The 16,647-nt window shown below is 32.5% G+C and overlaps 1 protein-coding gene across 1 annotated transcript in view; it reads left to right on the top strand.

Moving 5' to 3' along the window:
- Nucleotides 1-1,355: 1,355 nt before the first annotated feature.
- The window catches only part of LOC126736801 (V-type proton ATPase subunit G-like), a 50,216-nt gene continuing 34,924 nt past the window's right edge, over nucleotides 1,356-16,647 (top strand). Inside the window, exon 1 of the mRNA XM_050441360.1 lies at nucleotides 1,356-1,594. Coding sequence (XP_050297317.1) covers nucleotides 1,462-1,594 — 133 coding nt within the window. The 5' untranslated portion in view covers nucleotides 1,356-1,461. The remainder of the gene's footprint in view (nucleotides 1,595-16,647) is intronic.

The following is a 16,647-nucleotide window of genomic DNA, read 5'->3' as shown; positions in this document are numbered from 1 at the left end:
CAGCGGCGGAGTGAAGGAGCTGGCGGCGGCGGAACGATGTACGGTACTGTGGGGTTTACCTCGGTCGGTCTTCTCGGTCGGACTGTTCTCAGCGGACTGCTAGTACTGCTACTCAACAGACTGCCACTCAACTGCCACTCAACAAGGCTCCTCCTGCATCGCGTTATATAGAGCACGGGCATGTGCGGTACTTAGTAAACGCGGTAACAGTAGTGGTGGTACGGACACGAACGGTTCTGAGGTTCTGAGGTATTAACGCGGTGATAAATTAATAATTAACGCGGTCCCGCGTTTATTAACAAAATAGAAACTTTCCTAACTTTACTGGGCAAAGCTTAGTTGTCAATATGAATCTTGAAAATTATTAATTTAAGTTGGAAAAAGAACCGAGTAATTCTATAGATAAATAAGAGAATTACAGAAAATTTAGTAACTTTGTTACAGTGCATAAGATGTGTTTGTTATGGAGCGAAATGTTCTTAATTTAATTCTTTCATTAATTCTTTAATGTTCTTATAATTGCACATATTTTCTTTGAGGGGTCGTTTAGTAGAAATATATAGGTTCTGTTTTTGTCGAATATATTTTTTTTTGAATCCTAATTTGGTTGCTATTAGCCTATATAAAAACTGTTTGATTTTTATGTATATTTAATGGTCCTTTTACGTAAGGGGCTTCAAAAATTGGTCTTGTTTATTTGATGTCGTAGTTTGAAAGTCTGGTCTTATAAGGATATCGGATAATATTTTAATTTTTTGCTCTCTGTGATTTATCTAATTGTTGCAGTATCTTGTCTAGTTCGGAATTGGATATTTGTGGTAATTCGTTTGAGTCGTTTTTTTTATAAACGATATCGTGTAGCAAAACTCTTGTAATTTATGTGTCAATTTGCTTACCATAGATTTAAAGTTTATGGTTGTCGGTCATAGTGAAATAGAATGTGAATATATGCATTTAGCAATAACAAAGAGGGAAAAGCGGACTGGAAGACAGTCGCTCGTATTGCAACAAGAAAAGGCGACAGACCCTACGTTGTTCACGAAATGTCGCACGATAAATTCATAGATTGGAAATCTTACGTGGATAGTAACGATAGTAAGATCTGCTGGCGTCACTTTTTTAAAGAACATCCATACACTGTGACACAAATAAAACATAATATTTTGCTCTATCATTTCAATAATTCATAGATTTACTTTCTAACAATATACCAAACCGTTTTCTACCGCCATTTATTAAAATAAATACTTACAAATCATTTAAATTAGGCCAGAAAAAAATTATTTCGATTAATTTATTGTACAAAATTCGAACAAAGCACTTTCCTACATCCAAATATGGCGGAGTTACAAAGGTTACCTGGCAGTGTCAAATATTAGTTGACAATAGCAAGTTTTTTAAAAACTGCATAGAAATCGCAATTTGAACTTTATAAATTGCATTAAATTAGCATTGAACTCCATGCCTAGCTCAGCTAATAGTCATCACCACTCCCCAGCGTCCAATAACCAGTATGCACATCAGACTCCAGGGATTCAGCAATTATTGGCGGCTGAAAAAAGGGCCGCAGAAAAAGTTGCTGAAGCTAGAAAAAGTAAGTTTTTATATGTATAAATTTTAATTTTTTCGTCAATATAGTGAAATTATAATAATTGAATAAAGTTTGTGAGAAGCGCAAATTTCCGATAACGCTGGTTCTGGTTGATAATTTTGAATTTGTGCGAAATCTGTTATTTCTGTTTTTCGAAATTAGATATGTATATTAGGTTTTAAATATAGGTATAGGTAAGATTTGAACTATGTATATACAGGGTGTCCTATTTGCTATGTATGACTAGTGCTATTTCCAAAACTATAGGAGATACGAGGGCGGTTAAATTATAAAAAGGTTGTTAATTTTGATGCGTTTTTTAAATCCTTTTACAGCGTTGCAAAATGTTTATTAGTTCGTGAATTACAGGCTGATTTATAAAAAACGCCAAATTTTATTTTAATTATTATTTCAAAAACTATTGGTTTTAGATATTTACTTTTAATTGCGAAGTTTTACAATTTCTTGGGCCCTACAAAACTTCACCTTTAATTTTTTTTTATGACGTTTGGTATCTTGGCAACGGCTTTCAACTTCTTTTTTTAAATACGAACCTGCATTTTTATTCCCTCTAAAACGAGGTATCTCATTCAAATATTTACCAACGTTGCCAAGATACGAAACGTCATAACAAAAATTAAAGGTGAAATTTTATAGAGCACAAAAAATTATAAAACTTTGCAATTAAAAGTAAGTTTCTAAAATCAATAATTTTGGAAATAATAATAAAAAATAAAATTTGGGGTTTTTATAAATCACCCTGTAACTCACGAACTAAAAAACATTTTGCAACGCTGTAAAAGGATTTAGAATAAGCATCAAACTTGGCAACTTTTTTCTAATTTAGCCGCCCTCGTATCTCCTATAGTTTCGGAAATAGCAATAGGCACATATGGCAAATAGGACATCCTGTATAGGGTATTTCATTAAATGTGGCGAGGTAATTTGTTGTTATAAATGTTTCTACATCTGCCACTAGGAAGCAAACTTGCTATGGCAAAGAAAAGAATGCGGTTTTCTGAAAAACATTCCCATAAGTTATGAACAAAATATTTCGTTTAAAATTTCACAATTCTATATTTTTTGCTCAAACACTTTTTGATGTAAAATGTGAAATTAGGGCTGTATGTATTCATAATTTTAATTTTGGTCCAATATATCGGATAAACTTGAAAGAAAAGAAGGTTAAGTAATTAAAATAAAATAATAGCTACGTCATATTGATTTCCGCGGTTTTCACTAGAGGGCTTTAGTTGAAAGTCACTGTTCCGCCTTCAAATTTTTAAAAGATCCAAATAATATCAAAATTTTAAACAAACTCATTATGCATGAGTTTTTCCCATTGGATATAAGGATTTTGAACCTCAAGATATTATTAGAAAACGATAATCGATAACTTTTATTATAAAATAAATTATTTTGAGGGCTTTCGAAATGGTACTTCAGAGGTAATGGATAATTTTTTTAAATCTATAGAAAGGATATTACAGAAAAACGAAAGATTGAAAAGAAAACAAGAATAAGGTTAGAGGAAGATGTAATCAAATTTATTCTGCTACTTTTGGGATAGCAGGAACAAACAGAAAAATCTGTATTAATAAATATATACCTAAAGATGTTCGGGATATTTATAGTAAAACTTACTTCTTATAAGTTTATGGCTGTAAGTATGTTTTGGAAATTTTGGTTGTAAGTATGCTCAAAAAGAATTCTACTTGAAGTTATTAAAGTAACCAACCTGGAGCAGATTGATGACGTAAAAAGAGGCAATTCTGTTTTTAGACTAGAAAATCAAGATGAGATGCGATCACTACAGAGTAAGACAATAACGAAGGCTCATGTTGTTATATAGTCTATTAGTTATTATGGTAGGTTCTTAGATCAGTTATTATCATTACAGAAACATGGTTAGACAACACTGAACATCAACACAATATACTAACTGAGGTTGTACCATTTTTGCTTGCAACACAACAAACTAAGTTTTTCACATAGTTTTTTTGATAGTGCTTTTTTCTCAAATATAGCAGCTCTTTATAACGCACGAGGAACTAGAGAAATAGTGAACTCGTGAAATCTCATTTCACTTCTGGACGAACAATTTTAAAATTTCCCCCAAGAGGTAGGTGTGATATGGTAGGAGATTTTAATAAGGATTTCACAAACTATATTCTCTTGATTTTAATTATTTATTAAGGGCGCCCCTTAGTTTCTTATAGAAAAGAAAACTAAGACAATAAATAATATGTATTTCAATAAAATGTCAAATGATCCTAAATAAAATAAATTTAAAGAGTCAAAAGTCTTAACAATATGACCAAATTATATTTATACTAAATTTACATTGTCAAGTAATATTTTTATACCTCATACTATAATGAAAAAATAGTTAGAAATTATTAATTGAAGATGAAAAGAAATATCAAAGAATGGGATTCAATTTATAAACTTAATAGTGATATTTAATTTATACTTTGTAGATTTTAGTACTTCGAAATATTGTTATAAATTTTTAGGTATTCGCCTTTCTAGAAAACAGCCATCCTGTGCATGAAACCTTTAGAGCTCAGGTGTAATCTTCTTCTTCTTCTTCCTTTTCTGGTACCATGATCGTTCAACGATCGTTGGCTATCATATTCGTTATTATGTTGACAACTATTGCTTTATTGACAGCTGCTCGGAAAAGTTGGACTGTAGATTTTCTTAAATTTACTTTAACCACGATGTTCTACTTCTTTCTGGACTACGCTTGCCTAGGATTTTTTCCTCTATAATAAGGTGCAGGATCTCATATTTCTCCAGGTGTCTCATGATATGATCAAAATATTCTAATTTGAGGCGTTTGATAATTTTAAATACTTCTACATCTTTGGCCATGCGATTCAAACCTATAAAAGGTTCTACTTTAGCAGCATTTGAACAGTTTTCTGTATAGCCGTATAATCTTATTCCCATGAACCCAGCAACTCCATTACTCTATTTTCTTCCCAAAATTCATAAGGAGAATTTTCCCATCCGATCTGTAGTTTCGTCGGTCTGCTTTGAAACTGTCTGCTAACATGGATTTTGCCACAATTAACTAATCTATTCCCTATAAAAAAACTCATTTAAACTAACCCTCAATTTATCTACACATAGATTCAAAACTTCTGCATCATCTTGTTTTTATACAAATAAACTCTTTAGCGTCCGCAATTTTTTGTAGGCTTATTTATCACTAATTAACTTTCGTATTTGGCGCATATTTTTGTTACCCGATAAAAAAGTAAACAATTATTTTCATTTAAATTAAAATTTTTCGTTCAATTATTAAAGTCAAGACAGTTACATTTTAAAGGTGCGCATTGACTTGCAACAGAACACTACGAACGTGGAGCCTTCCAGCTGTTTGCGCTGTTTGCTGCGTTCCGATCAGTAATGACTACGCTTACCTAGGATTTTTTCCTCTATAATAAGGTGCAGGATCTCATATTTCTCCAGGTGTCTCTCTAATTTGAGGCGTTTGATAATTTTAAATACTTTTACATCTTTGGCCATGCGATTCAAACCTATAAAAGGTTCTAATTTAACATTTAAACAGTTTTCTGTATAGCCGTATAATATTATTCCCATGAACCTAGCAACTCCGTTACTCTATTGTCTTCCCAAAACTCATAAGGAGAATTTTCCCATCCCATCTGTAGTTTCGTCGACCTGCTTCGAAACTGTCCTTTTAGCTAATATGGATTTTGCCATAATTAACTAATCTATTCCCTATAAAAAATCTCATTTAAACTAACCCTTAATTTATCTACACATAGATTCAAAACTTCTGCATCATCTTGTTTTTATACAAATAAACTCTTTAGCGTCCGCAATTTTTTGTAGGCTTATTTATCACTAATTAACTTTCGTATTTGGCGCATATTTTTGTTACCCGATAAAAAAGTAAACAATTGTTTTCATTTAAATTAAAATTTTTCGTTCAATTATTATTAAGTCAACACAGTTACATTTTAAAGGTGCGCATTGACTTGCAACAGAACACTACGAACGTTCCAGCTGTTTGCGCTGTTCGCTGCGTTCCAATCAGTAATCAACAAGGGGCACCGTATCCACTGAACGTCTGCAAACAAACGAATTCTCTTTGAGTAAATTCTATTTTCCAACAAACCTCCGAAAATGTTTTGCGCGTTCTATTCGATTTGGAGCAACGTACTCGTTAGACAAATTTGTTACAGCGCGCGCGGCTCGTTTGGTTTGTTTGGAGTGTTTTGTCGCAAGTTAATACGCACCTTAAAAAAGAGAAACTGTGCAAAAATAGTGGCTTTACTTAAAGAAGTCCACTCTCAAAGGTTCGCGGCTAATAAAACAAATAAAATAATAACACAATCCTTATATTCACTTAACCATTCGAAGAAACCCAACTATGGCAATACTAGCATTCCAAAAAGGTATGCGTGATGCGTTAGGAGCAGTGCATATTTTCAGAAATTTCGACTAGGCGACAGTTGAGTGGCTCATAACATTAGAAAGAGGTGACGCATTGTGACCTCGGCAGCAACAGAGAAGAGCCCCGCAAAAGTCGTTAAAAAACCAACGTAGTGTGAGGTCCTTGCGTGATCAATTTATAGTTAAACTTCTAAAAAAGGGTAGGTACCTAAAACTTTTTATGACACATTGAGACATATGCCACCTTATGAAACTTATATTTATTTGATTACTTTGTAATAAAAGTCATAAAATACATCACCTATACAGTGCATCCGTAAAGTAGTGGATAAATTCAATAAAAATGAAATAGACCGTTTCTGAAAATATACCCGAATACTTGATTTTAACATTGGGTTTAGGGTTTTTCTACGTGGAAATTAAATATATAGGGTGACTAAAAAAAGATATGATGTCATCAATATGTTTTTTTTTTAAATGAAAACCACCATTTTTTAATGCAGAATCAGAAAGAACGCATTTTTTTAGAAAGTATATGGTAGAAATGAATAGTGGTTACATAAGCAATTTTGAACGAAAAATTATGATAAAATTTAAAATTTTAAAGTAATACCTAATTACCTTAATTAAATATTGGTATTTTGGTTTTTTAGTTGTTGTTGTCAGTTTCAAAAAGTGAATGTATTTTGGTGCAACTATTTGAAGTATTTTTACTTTTGCAAGTGGTGTTTATTCTTTTTGAGAGGCGAAAGCAGTGTCATCCTGCGTTTTGTTAGTAACTACACTTTAATACCTACTGTTACTATATTAAATATGAGATAATTAACCGAACGTGAAGGAATCGAAATCTTGTGCATAATTGGTTTCGGAGATATGCGCGTATTCAAAAGGAGATGGTTCAGTTGTTTAATGTAACTCATCCTGATCGGTCGTCTATTAGCCAAAGCATAGTAAGCAGAGTTGAAGCAAAGTTTTGTGAATTCGGGATACTCAAAAAGCTGGTCGGGGTTCAATAAGTGAAGAACATGGGCTTAAGGGTCCAAGATAATCCCAAAGCCACAATCACAGGCACCGCTTCTAATGTTTATTTACCGCGATCTACTGTGCATAAAGTATTGAGAAAAGCAAAGTTCCACCCTTTTAAAATATTCTTACTTTAATAGCTATCGGAAGGTGATTTTGATAGCCGAAATGAATTTTGTGAGCAAATGCAGCAACTATGTAATGATAAGAATAATTTTGTAAAACGGATAATATTTTCTGACGATTCAACGTTTACTCTAAACGGCTATGTGAACAGACAGAATTGTCGATTGGGCGACCGAAAACGCCGGGTTCACAGAATGTCATACACAACACCCTCAGACGATCAATGTGTGGTGCCGTATAGTGAAAGGAAGAATTTTGGGACCTTACTTTTTTGATGACACTCGCACTGGTGAGAGGTATTGGGACTTTCTTCAAAATGATCTTATCCCCACTCTGATAACTTTGCATCCGAATTTGGAAAAACCCGACATGCACCAACGTGATCTTTTTTTTCAGCAAGATGGAGCCTTACCACACTATGCTTTATACCCGTTCGCAATTATCTAGATGAAGTTTTTCCAAATCGTTGGTTAGGTACACGAGGGTTCACTGAACGGCCACCCAGATCGCCAGATTTAACTCCCCTCGATTACTTTTTATGGGAATTCTTAAAAAGTAAAGTGTATGTCACTAAACCAGCGAGTTTAGAAGATTTAAAAGAACAAATACTTAAGCCAGAAAATTAGAAATATTACTCTTATTCTAAATATTTACTTCGGCTTGGTTATTGTCAGGTTGTTAACGGTGCTCAATTCGAACATTTAATTTAGATAGGTATTTCTTTAATTTTACATTTTATCATCATTATTCGTTTAAAATTGCTTATGTAACCACTATTCGTTTGTATACCCTATCCTTTGTAAAAAAATGCGTTATTTCTGATTGTGCATTAAAAAATGGTGGTTTTCATTTAAAAAACATATTGATGACGTTATATCTTTTTTTTGAGTCACCCTGTACACTTAATTTCCATGTAGAGAAACCCTAAATCAAATATTAAAATCGACGGGCCCGGGCATTTTTTTCAGAAACGGTCCATTTAATTTTTATTGAATTTATCCGCTACTTTACGGATGCACTGTATTACCTTCCTCCCTTCTCCATTTTAAATAAAACAAAATGAAATAATTAATTATTTTTTTAACAATTATAAAAAATACCAAATTTTGTTATAAATAAATTTCTGATCTTTAATTGGATGATTCCTGATCCTTCATTTTTTTCTGTTCCGAATGTAGTTTTCTTTTTCGATCTTTTATATCTAAAACTTTTGCCACTGCTGGCCTGGATCGTAAACTATTCCATTAAGAGCTATACAGCGTGTCTCGGAAATTGTTGGAAATCTCGAGGATTCAGGTAGAAAATAAAAAAATAATATGTAACTTTCCTATAAAAAAAAAATCCTATAGACCTTCCTTCGAGAATACGGCCCCTTAAAGACGCCGCTGGCTATGGATTTTTCTTGAATAACTTTTGAAGTACTTTTTAATAAGTACTTAGTATAATTCAATAAAAAAATTACATGATCAACACTACTAAGGACCTTGTTTATTTCACCAGAGGCGGAGTATTTTGTTCATTATAATACTTAACACCCTATATGATAAAGACTGAAATAATAAATATGGATAACTCGAACCTTAAACTAAAGAAAAGGCACTGTTGTTCATTATCGAAGAAGTGCACCGTTTTGAAGAAAATTTTTGAAAAAATTAAGGAATTACCGTTTTATCTTAATTAAAAAGAACCAGGATATGTTGTTTTTTTTTCAGCGATGCGGCAGTTATTCAAACAACAGTGTTCCATTTTAAGTTGTTTAATCTGAAAAAATAGATGTTTTTAAAAATGCAGTGTAGTTCTTTTATTTCTCATCATCAACATCAGTTCCAATCAATTAATATCTGGGCAGGAATCATTGGCAGTTTTCTGATTGGGCCATTCGTATTACCGCCACGATTGAATGGAGAAGTTTATTTGGAGTTCCTTCAAAACACTCTTCAGGATTTAATAGAGTATTTGCCACTTGCGATTCGCCGAAACATGTATCTTATGGATGATACCTCATTTCAGCATTGCTGTAAGGAACCACCTGAATAACGTTTTTCCTAACCCTTGTATAGGTAGAGGAGGATACATTGCATGGCCTCCTCGGTCACCTGATCTAACGCTATTGGATTATTAGATTTTTACCTATGGGGTCACCTCATAACCTTGGTGTATTCAACTCGATTACTCAACAACTTACAACTGGCGATACTCGGGATGAACTTTTACAAAGAATAAGGATTCATTGTGATGTGATTAGGAACAATCAAGCCATTGTTGTGGTGAGTACAGCAGTTCATGATTTGTGCTACCCGCGAGTGTATCAGACGGTATGGAGCCCAAGTTGAACCTACTTATGAATTTTTTAACTGATTGTTTCGAATTATTAGCTTCTTTATTTATTAAATTCTTTTTTTCATGTTGTTTTTCAAGAAATACATAGATTTACATTTTTTTAACAATTTCGTTAAGGTGCCTTTCTAAGAAACACACTGCATTTTTAAAAACATGTACTTTTTCAGGTGAAACAAGTTAAAATAGAACTTCTCTGAACAGTGATTCCTTAATTATTTTTTTTCTCTAAAACGGTTAATTATATCGATAACGAACAAGAGTGCTTTTTCTTTAGTTTAAGATTTAAGCTATCCATATTTATTATTTTAGAGTCTTTATCATAGAGGGTGCTAAAAATTTAAACATTATAATGTACAACCTAATCCGCCTCTGGTAAAATAAAAAAGGTAAATGTGTTTTAAGGATTAGGTAAAATTTTTATTAAATTATACCAAGTACTTCAAAAGTTATAGAAGAAAAATCGATTCCCAACGACATCATTAAGAGGCCTTATCTTCGTAGGCCCTCCCTACGAAGATACATATAGGAAATTTTTTATAGGAATGTTCCATATTATTTTTTTAAATATTCTACGTGAATCCAAGAGATTTCCCACATTTTCCGGGACACAGTATACAGTCTTGAATTAAGGGCTTCTTGTGAATATTTCGAAGAGTTTAATATTGTGTGGATTGATACAGCTCGTGCTGGGCCAGCGCTATGTGGCGTTAAAAGAATATATGCTTGGATTAACTTGGAAAATACTGAATGTGGCCTAGAAACTTAAAATAGTAAAATAATTTTGCTGTAGCTGTATTCATCTCTGAAGTTTCTGGAAGCTTATCAACTGCATACAGGCTGATAACGTCATCGGTAAAAAAAGATTTGGAATTTGGCCAAATAAAAGTTCGACATTTTTCTTGGTCTTCATTTACTCTCTGTAAAAGAAATTCTTAGTAGCATAACTTTATTTCTCACTGCAGACTATTATTTTTTAATTGAGACTAGGGAACTGGCTTCTCATCTTTTTGAAACTTCTGTGTTATCTGGTGATTCCTTATATGTCTCACAACTACTTTGATGATTTACTAAAATGACTTTGTGTCTTCCAGGATATGGTCCTTTTTCTATTAAACCAATTCAATTAATAGCAATTTTTTTTGAAAGATCAATATCATTCATGATAAAAATTCATGATAACCATGAATTTTTGTCAGTCTTTTTGAAGAGTTTCAGAAATCCGTAAAATGTCGATCATTAGGCACGTGAGGTGCTATTGTTAACTTGAGCAGTAGCTTTTTTTACTTTTCTTGCGTCTTGACACTTTATGGTTGCTTGCCAACGTTTTTGCAAGCCTGATAGATTTTTCCACACGGCTTTACATAAGGTGAGTAGATGTTCTGCGAAACGAATTTCAAAGTAGGCTGGAATACGGTAAACTGAAATGTTAATTCGCTCACACATTAATTTATATTCAAGGCACAATGACTGGTGACAGATACATGAGGGAGATTATAGACCCTTACGTGAGACTATGGCGAGAAGCTGTTGGTGAGGCTTTCGTTTTTTCGGATGGTAAAGCCAGATCTCACCATACCAAAGCTGGAAATGAGTATCTGGAAGTGGAAGACATCAATTGTTTGGACTGGCCTACATTATCGCCAGACATGAATCTCATAGGACATGCTTGGGACATGATTTCCAGGGCAGTGGCAGCATGCAGAAACCCACTGTCTTAGGGTTTGTCTGTTGCCACTGCGTGAAACTATAATATATGAGTTCATACTTCTCGGGAAGAATGATACAATATTCCTTAACAGCATGTCTCCAATCTTATAGACAGTATGGGCAGGCCTCTCCAGGCTTTTGCATAGATGTTAACTAAAAAGTTTACTAGTGCCTTCATTAAGAAAAATTATCTATATTCTAAAACTATCTATCTAACTAATTTTGAATCTATGTTTCATTTGGTGTTTTTAACGTTTTTCCTATTCCTCCTGAAGATTGTTTATCCCATATCCGTGAATTGCTCTGTACATTCCAATGTACCTGTATTTGCAAAAAATACAATTAAACTACATTTGTACAGTAGAATCTACAATACAATCTAAGTTTAAGCATCGTCAAACTAATGGGAGAAAAACAACTTAGTTTGTTAAGATAGTTATCAAATATAACACCAGTAATAAACTGCTAAGTAATAAATTGATTACAAAAGACTTTACTTAGTTAAATAGGGATAAAATATTGTAACTCTTGTATTTTTTAATATTTGTTCTTGCATAAAACGCCAATATACTAACACATAAATAAATAGTACAAAATAGGAATAAGTACAATTAGTAGTGGCTCCACTAGGTTAGGCATTAGTTTGCAGGCCATGTACCCCAGTCCAACCCCAAGAATTCCTGTATGTTATATGGATTTATGTAAAGCAAGATTTTAAGATTTTTTTTATTGTGAATTTAAATGTATTAGAGGGCAGAATTTTTATTTCATCTGGCACGCAATTTAAAAGTTTGATGGATAATATTTTAAAATTTTTTTGAGTTGTTTTTGAAAGTTAGTCTATATTTCTTGTATCATGAATATGAATTGATTGGTGAGTAGATATGTTAGCAATATTGCTTTTTACATATTGGAGTGTTTGTTGTATGTATATTGCAGGGAAGGTTAATATTTTTCAATTTTGTTAAGATTCTTATAGCTTTTTTTTGTTGTATAAATATGGAATGCCAGTGTGTAGATTGACCCCATCCCAAGACACCATACATTATTAGACTCTGGAACATGCCCATGTACGCAATTCTACCAATGTCTGTTGTTGTGCATAGCATTATTTTTCTTAGTAAGAAATTGACACTTAATAACTAATATAATTCCTAAAAATTTTGTTTCCTTTTCATTACTTGATACATGTTTTTTTTTTTTATAATTGTAAGTTTATTGTTTTGTTTAGGTAAGAGATAAAGAATTTGAGTCAAACCAATTTTTCACATGTATGATTTATTGTGAGTTTGTGTCCTATGCTTGTTGTAAAAATTTATGCGAGTTATAATATGTCTTGTCATCTGCAAATTGGATACATTTGCTAGACTCTAGACAGAATCAAAAATCGTTTGAATAAATGATGATTAAAATTGGTCCAAGTATCGACCCATGTGGTACCCCTGATAGTACAGTTTTTGTTGATGACTGTAATCCATTTATTTCCGTGAGTTGTTGAATTTTATAGAGGTATGATTTCAGAAGGTTATAGGGAGTTCCCCTGACTCCATAAGCCTCGATTTTATCAAATAGTGTCTCATGGCATACGCAGTCGAATGTCGTGCTCCTTAATAGATATTGTTTGAAATTGTCAAAACAGTGGGCTGCCAAGGCAGTTGTGCATATAGGTCTCCTCATGGACCCTTCATGCCCTCCACCGATAGATATCCCCAATAGATATTGTTTTAAGACAAAATTTCTTCCAAATTAACGAAATATTTATGCTCAGAAGTCTGGCCTAGCTACGCGTTTGAGTGTGTCTATATTTCCTGCAGAAGTTGTCCCGTTCTTTCTTGAGATGAAAATCTCAGAATGTTTTTCGTTCAAAAAGTTCATTAAGTGTTGGAACAGATACATAAATGACATTTTTACAAGTATCACATTTTATGATAACATATCAAGTCAGGTAGCTAGAAGCTTTCAAAGAAATAGTAGCTAAAAATCAAATGTTTCTTTGGGAACCTCAAACTCTTTGTCAAAGCATCTTGTTAATACCAAAGACAAGAGTCCTGTCACTCACAGATCTGGAGTTTAAAAACGAATATGTTCTTATCCTGTAATGTGTGCTACATCGGTCAAAGCGGATGGAGAATTGAAAGTTGTTTAAGAGAAAATACTAGAAAACTACTTAAATAGGTTTATTACTAATACTTCTTTCGCTAATCGGTTATTGAAGGTGGAGATAAGTTTGATCCAGAAGTGGGTGCTAAGGTGCTACATGTTTGTCGGAAGAGGTTGGATCTTTTGCAAGTTTTGGAATTTAATAAGGCAATAAAATCACCTGATAATATTTGTATTAATGAACAAACTAAGTTCGTAATTAACTTGTATTTTAATTCTTTGAGTCTTCCAAACCCCCATTTTCATACTTAAATTTAAAACTTTTCCTTTAAAATATAATCCTTTAATTTTCTTAATCCTCCCTGCTTAATAGGATCTAACTAGTCGACAATCGTTCAAGTTTCGTTGTTTGACCGCTGTTCCTCTGAAGGAAGCTTTTATGTATAAGATTAACTAGTTTTAATATGAAATACTAGATGTCATCACCTTCTAAGCAATTTTAACATTTATTTTTTTAAATTGTTTGTAATCAGCGCAACTAAGTTTTGGTAAGTTTCTATTCTAGAGTCCGATGAGCTTGACTTATCTTATCGAAATGCATCACTCTTGAAACAAGATTGGCATTTTATTTTGTGGAGAAAAAACTTCCTTTGAAGAAAGTATCTTCCTTATTAGTATTAATTCACCCTACATCTTACAACATTGAAAGGCTAGAATTAATAAACAATAACTTTGTTTATGTTCAACATGTGCATAAGGGCATGGGGTAAAGCTGATGTCATCTTGCGAAATGTCATCTTGATAAACGGCTTTGTGTTTACATTCGGCAGTTGTGAAGTCTGTGTTTTTTTTTGTTAAAAACGAAACAAGTTTGAGTCATTTCAGTGTTTTTGTGAACTGTTACGATAGTAAAAACTTGTTTTTGAATGTGGTAGACAGTGGTACAGTGAAAACATCTTGTCGGACTTGTCGGATCTAGAGAGAGGCGTGTCCTCTCCCCAACTCTTTTCACGGATGACTTTCTTTTCCACATCGCTGCACACATCTAGTATATAAGCCTATAGAATAGTAGTTTGCTGTCAGTTTACACTTGATAACGGTTGGAGATACTTACCAACCGAAACGTCGTGTTACATTAAATAAATAAGACAATGCAAGTCCGACGAGATGTTTTCAGTAAAAACTTGTGCCGCACAATGGGAAAAAAGGCGATTTAGGCCAATCTTTTCACAAGTAAATACCGATGTTGTCATAACATACTCTAATGAAGTATGTTATATTTTGTTGTTATACGTTGTTTATAATTTAAAGCATAATCTATTAATAATAAATATTTATCATGTAAATATTTTTTGACGACGTCACTGATAAAGATTACTTGTATCGGTGGAATCAACAACGCGATCAAGTGGCGTTGCGATGTTGCTGCCTTTTTCTCTAATATAGGGACGTTATCTACATTCATTTAACTTTGAATGTTGACTTCTATGTAGAGTATTTTATGAAAAAAAATGCTTGATATTTAATTAAAGAGGAATAGTATTATTTTGCACCTGTCAGTATAAGTGACAAATTTTTATGATATTATAAAGTGTTTTTTTTTTTGCCATTTCTACATAAGCATTTGGCACCATTGCATCAGAGATGTTGCAAGCAAAAAAACTGTCCATAGGTCCACGGCAATGATAATTTTAGACTTTCAATGTTCTAAGATCTACATCCAAAATGGACTTCAATACAATTTTAAAAATATCTATATAGAAGTAGAGATTTTTTAATATAAACGACATAAAACTAAAAGATGTAGTAAATATAACGACATATATATATATATCATATATCTCTTCTACGGTGCAAAGGCTAACCGAAGCAAACTTAGAAACTTACAAACTATGTTATTAAAAATAGATCCGATAATCATGTAAATAACAATACTTAACTGGAATTACCTTTAATGATGTAATTAAAGAACAATACACAATCTCCTATTTTTTTAGCATTGCAGAAGATTTGGATAAAAATTTACCAAATGTTTCTCTTGATCTGCATTTGAAATCAATGCTCATAAGTAATTTGTTTATCATGCCGGAAACATAATAGGAGCTAATGTCTAATGTTTCCAAGGCAGTGATACCTATTTTGAGTAAACATGTCAATCATTCCATTAGTAGTAGGAAAGTGCCATCAAAAATAAAAACACTAAAAGTGTAAATCTTATTTACGGATGGTGATGGCCTTGGATCATAAAGGCAATACGTTATTTGTCGCATTGTAATTTAATCCTTGAGTTTGAAAGGAGCTACTGAAATAGATAGGACATAAGATTTCTCGAAAAATATATATTTTTTCAATAATCAAGATAATTTTAAAATCTAAGGCGTTTAGAGCATGCGGTCATAGGAATTTTTTGCTTAATTCCATCTATTTGTTTGTTTGTTCATTTAAAGCCGTTCGATACAAAATAAGAAAAAACAACAAGGTAAACTATAAAAAATCTTTATGTAACTAAAATTAAAGTAAAAATAATAAAATTCAACTACTATAAATTAATAAGACATAATATGTTAAGCAAAACTTAAGAGCTAAATTTAAACTTAAGCTAAAAAATCTAACGGATAACACGGGAAAACTTTAAAGAAACTCGATTTAAAGAAGACTGAAGGCACGTAGATCTTCTCGAACAGAAAAATTTAGGGTATAGTAAAGAGCAAGTAATTAGCGAGCCAGTTTAATGAAAAACGTAGTAAATATATTAGTACAGAATACTTCTAAGTAATATTGACTTAATACCCTTTTGTAAGAATTAAAATTGCTAAAATTTGTGATGTTAAATGGAAGTGCATTAGTAATTGCCCCATCTATCGATGAGGTTTTGGACATAGCACTGACGTGTTAAGAAATAATAAGAGATGAAGCATATCACCAGAAAATGAGCCCCATACCTCGTAAGAAAGGCAACTTTACATTAGGTCTCCAGGCATATGAGAGAGAATTGAGCTGAGATGGACTTCTCTTTTCAGCTTAGTCAACACAAAGCATGATGAAGATAATTTTATACTTAAATTTTAATGTGCCGACCTTTGAGCCTTAAGAATTAAGCCGTGTCAATACACAATTTTAGGATTTTACTAGAGTGAACATTTGTGCATATAATAAGGTCTTCTTCATTCAGAAGAGAAGATGAAGATGTTTTCAAATAAAGAGGTCTCTGTGGATTTTTTTTTAAGAAACCATGTTAAAATATCGAAAATAAATTATATTTTAAATGATATAAATGGGAAAACCTACTTTTTTCAAAGATTTTTGAAAATACCGATATGTTTGAAATA

This window comes from Anthonomus grandis, chromosome 5, assembly GCF_022605725.1.
Source record: "Anthonomus grandis grandis chromosome 5, icAntGran1.3, whole genome shotgun sequence".
NCBI classification, from domain to species: domain Eukaryota; kingdom Metazoa; phylum Arthropoda; class Insecta; order Coleoptera; family Curculionidae; genus Anthonomus; species Anthonomus grandis.
This window is presented reverse-complemented; position numbering and strand designations above follow the sequence as displayed.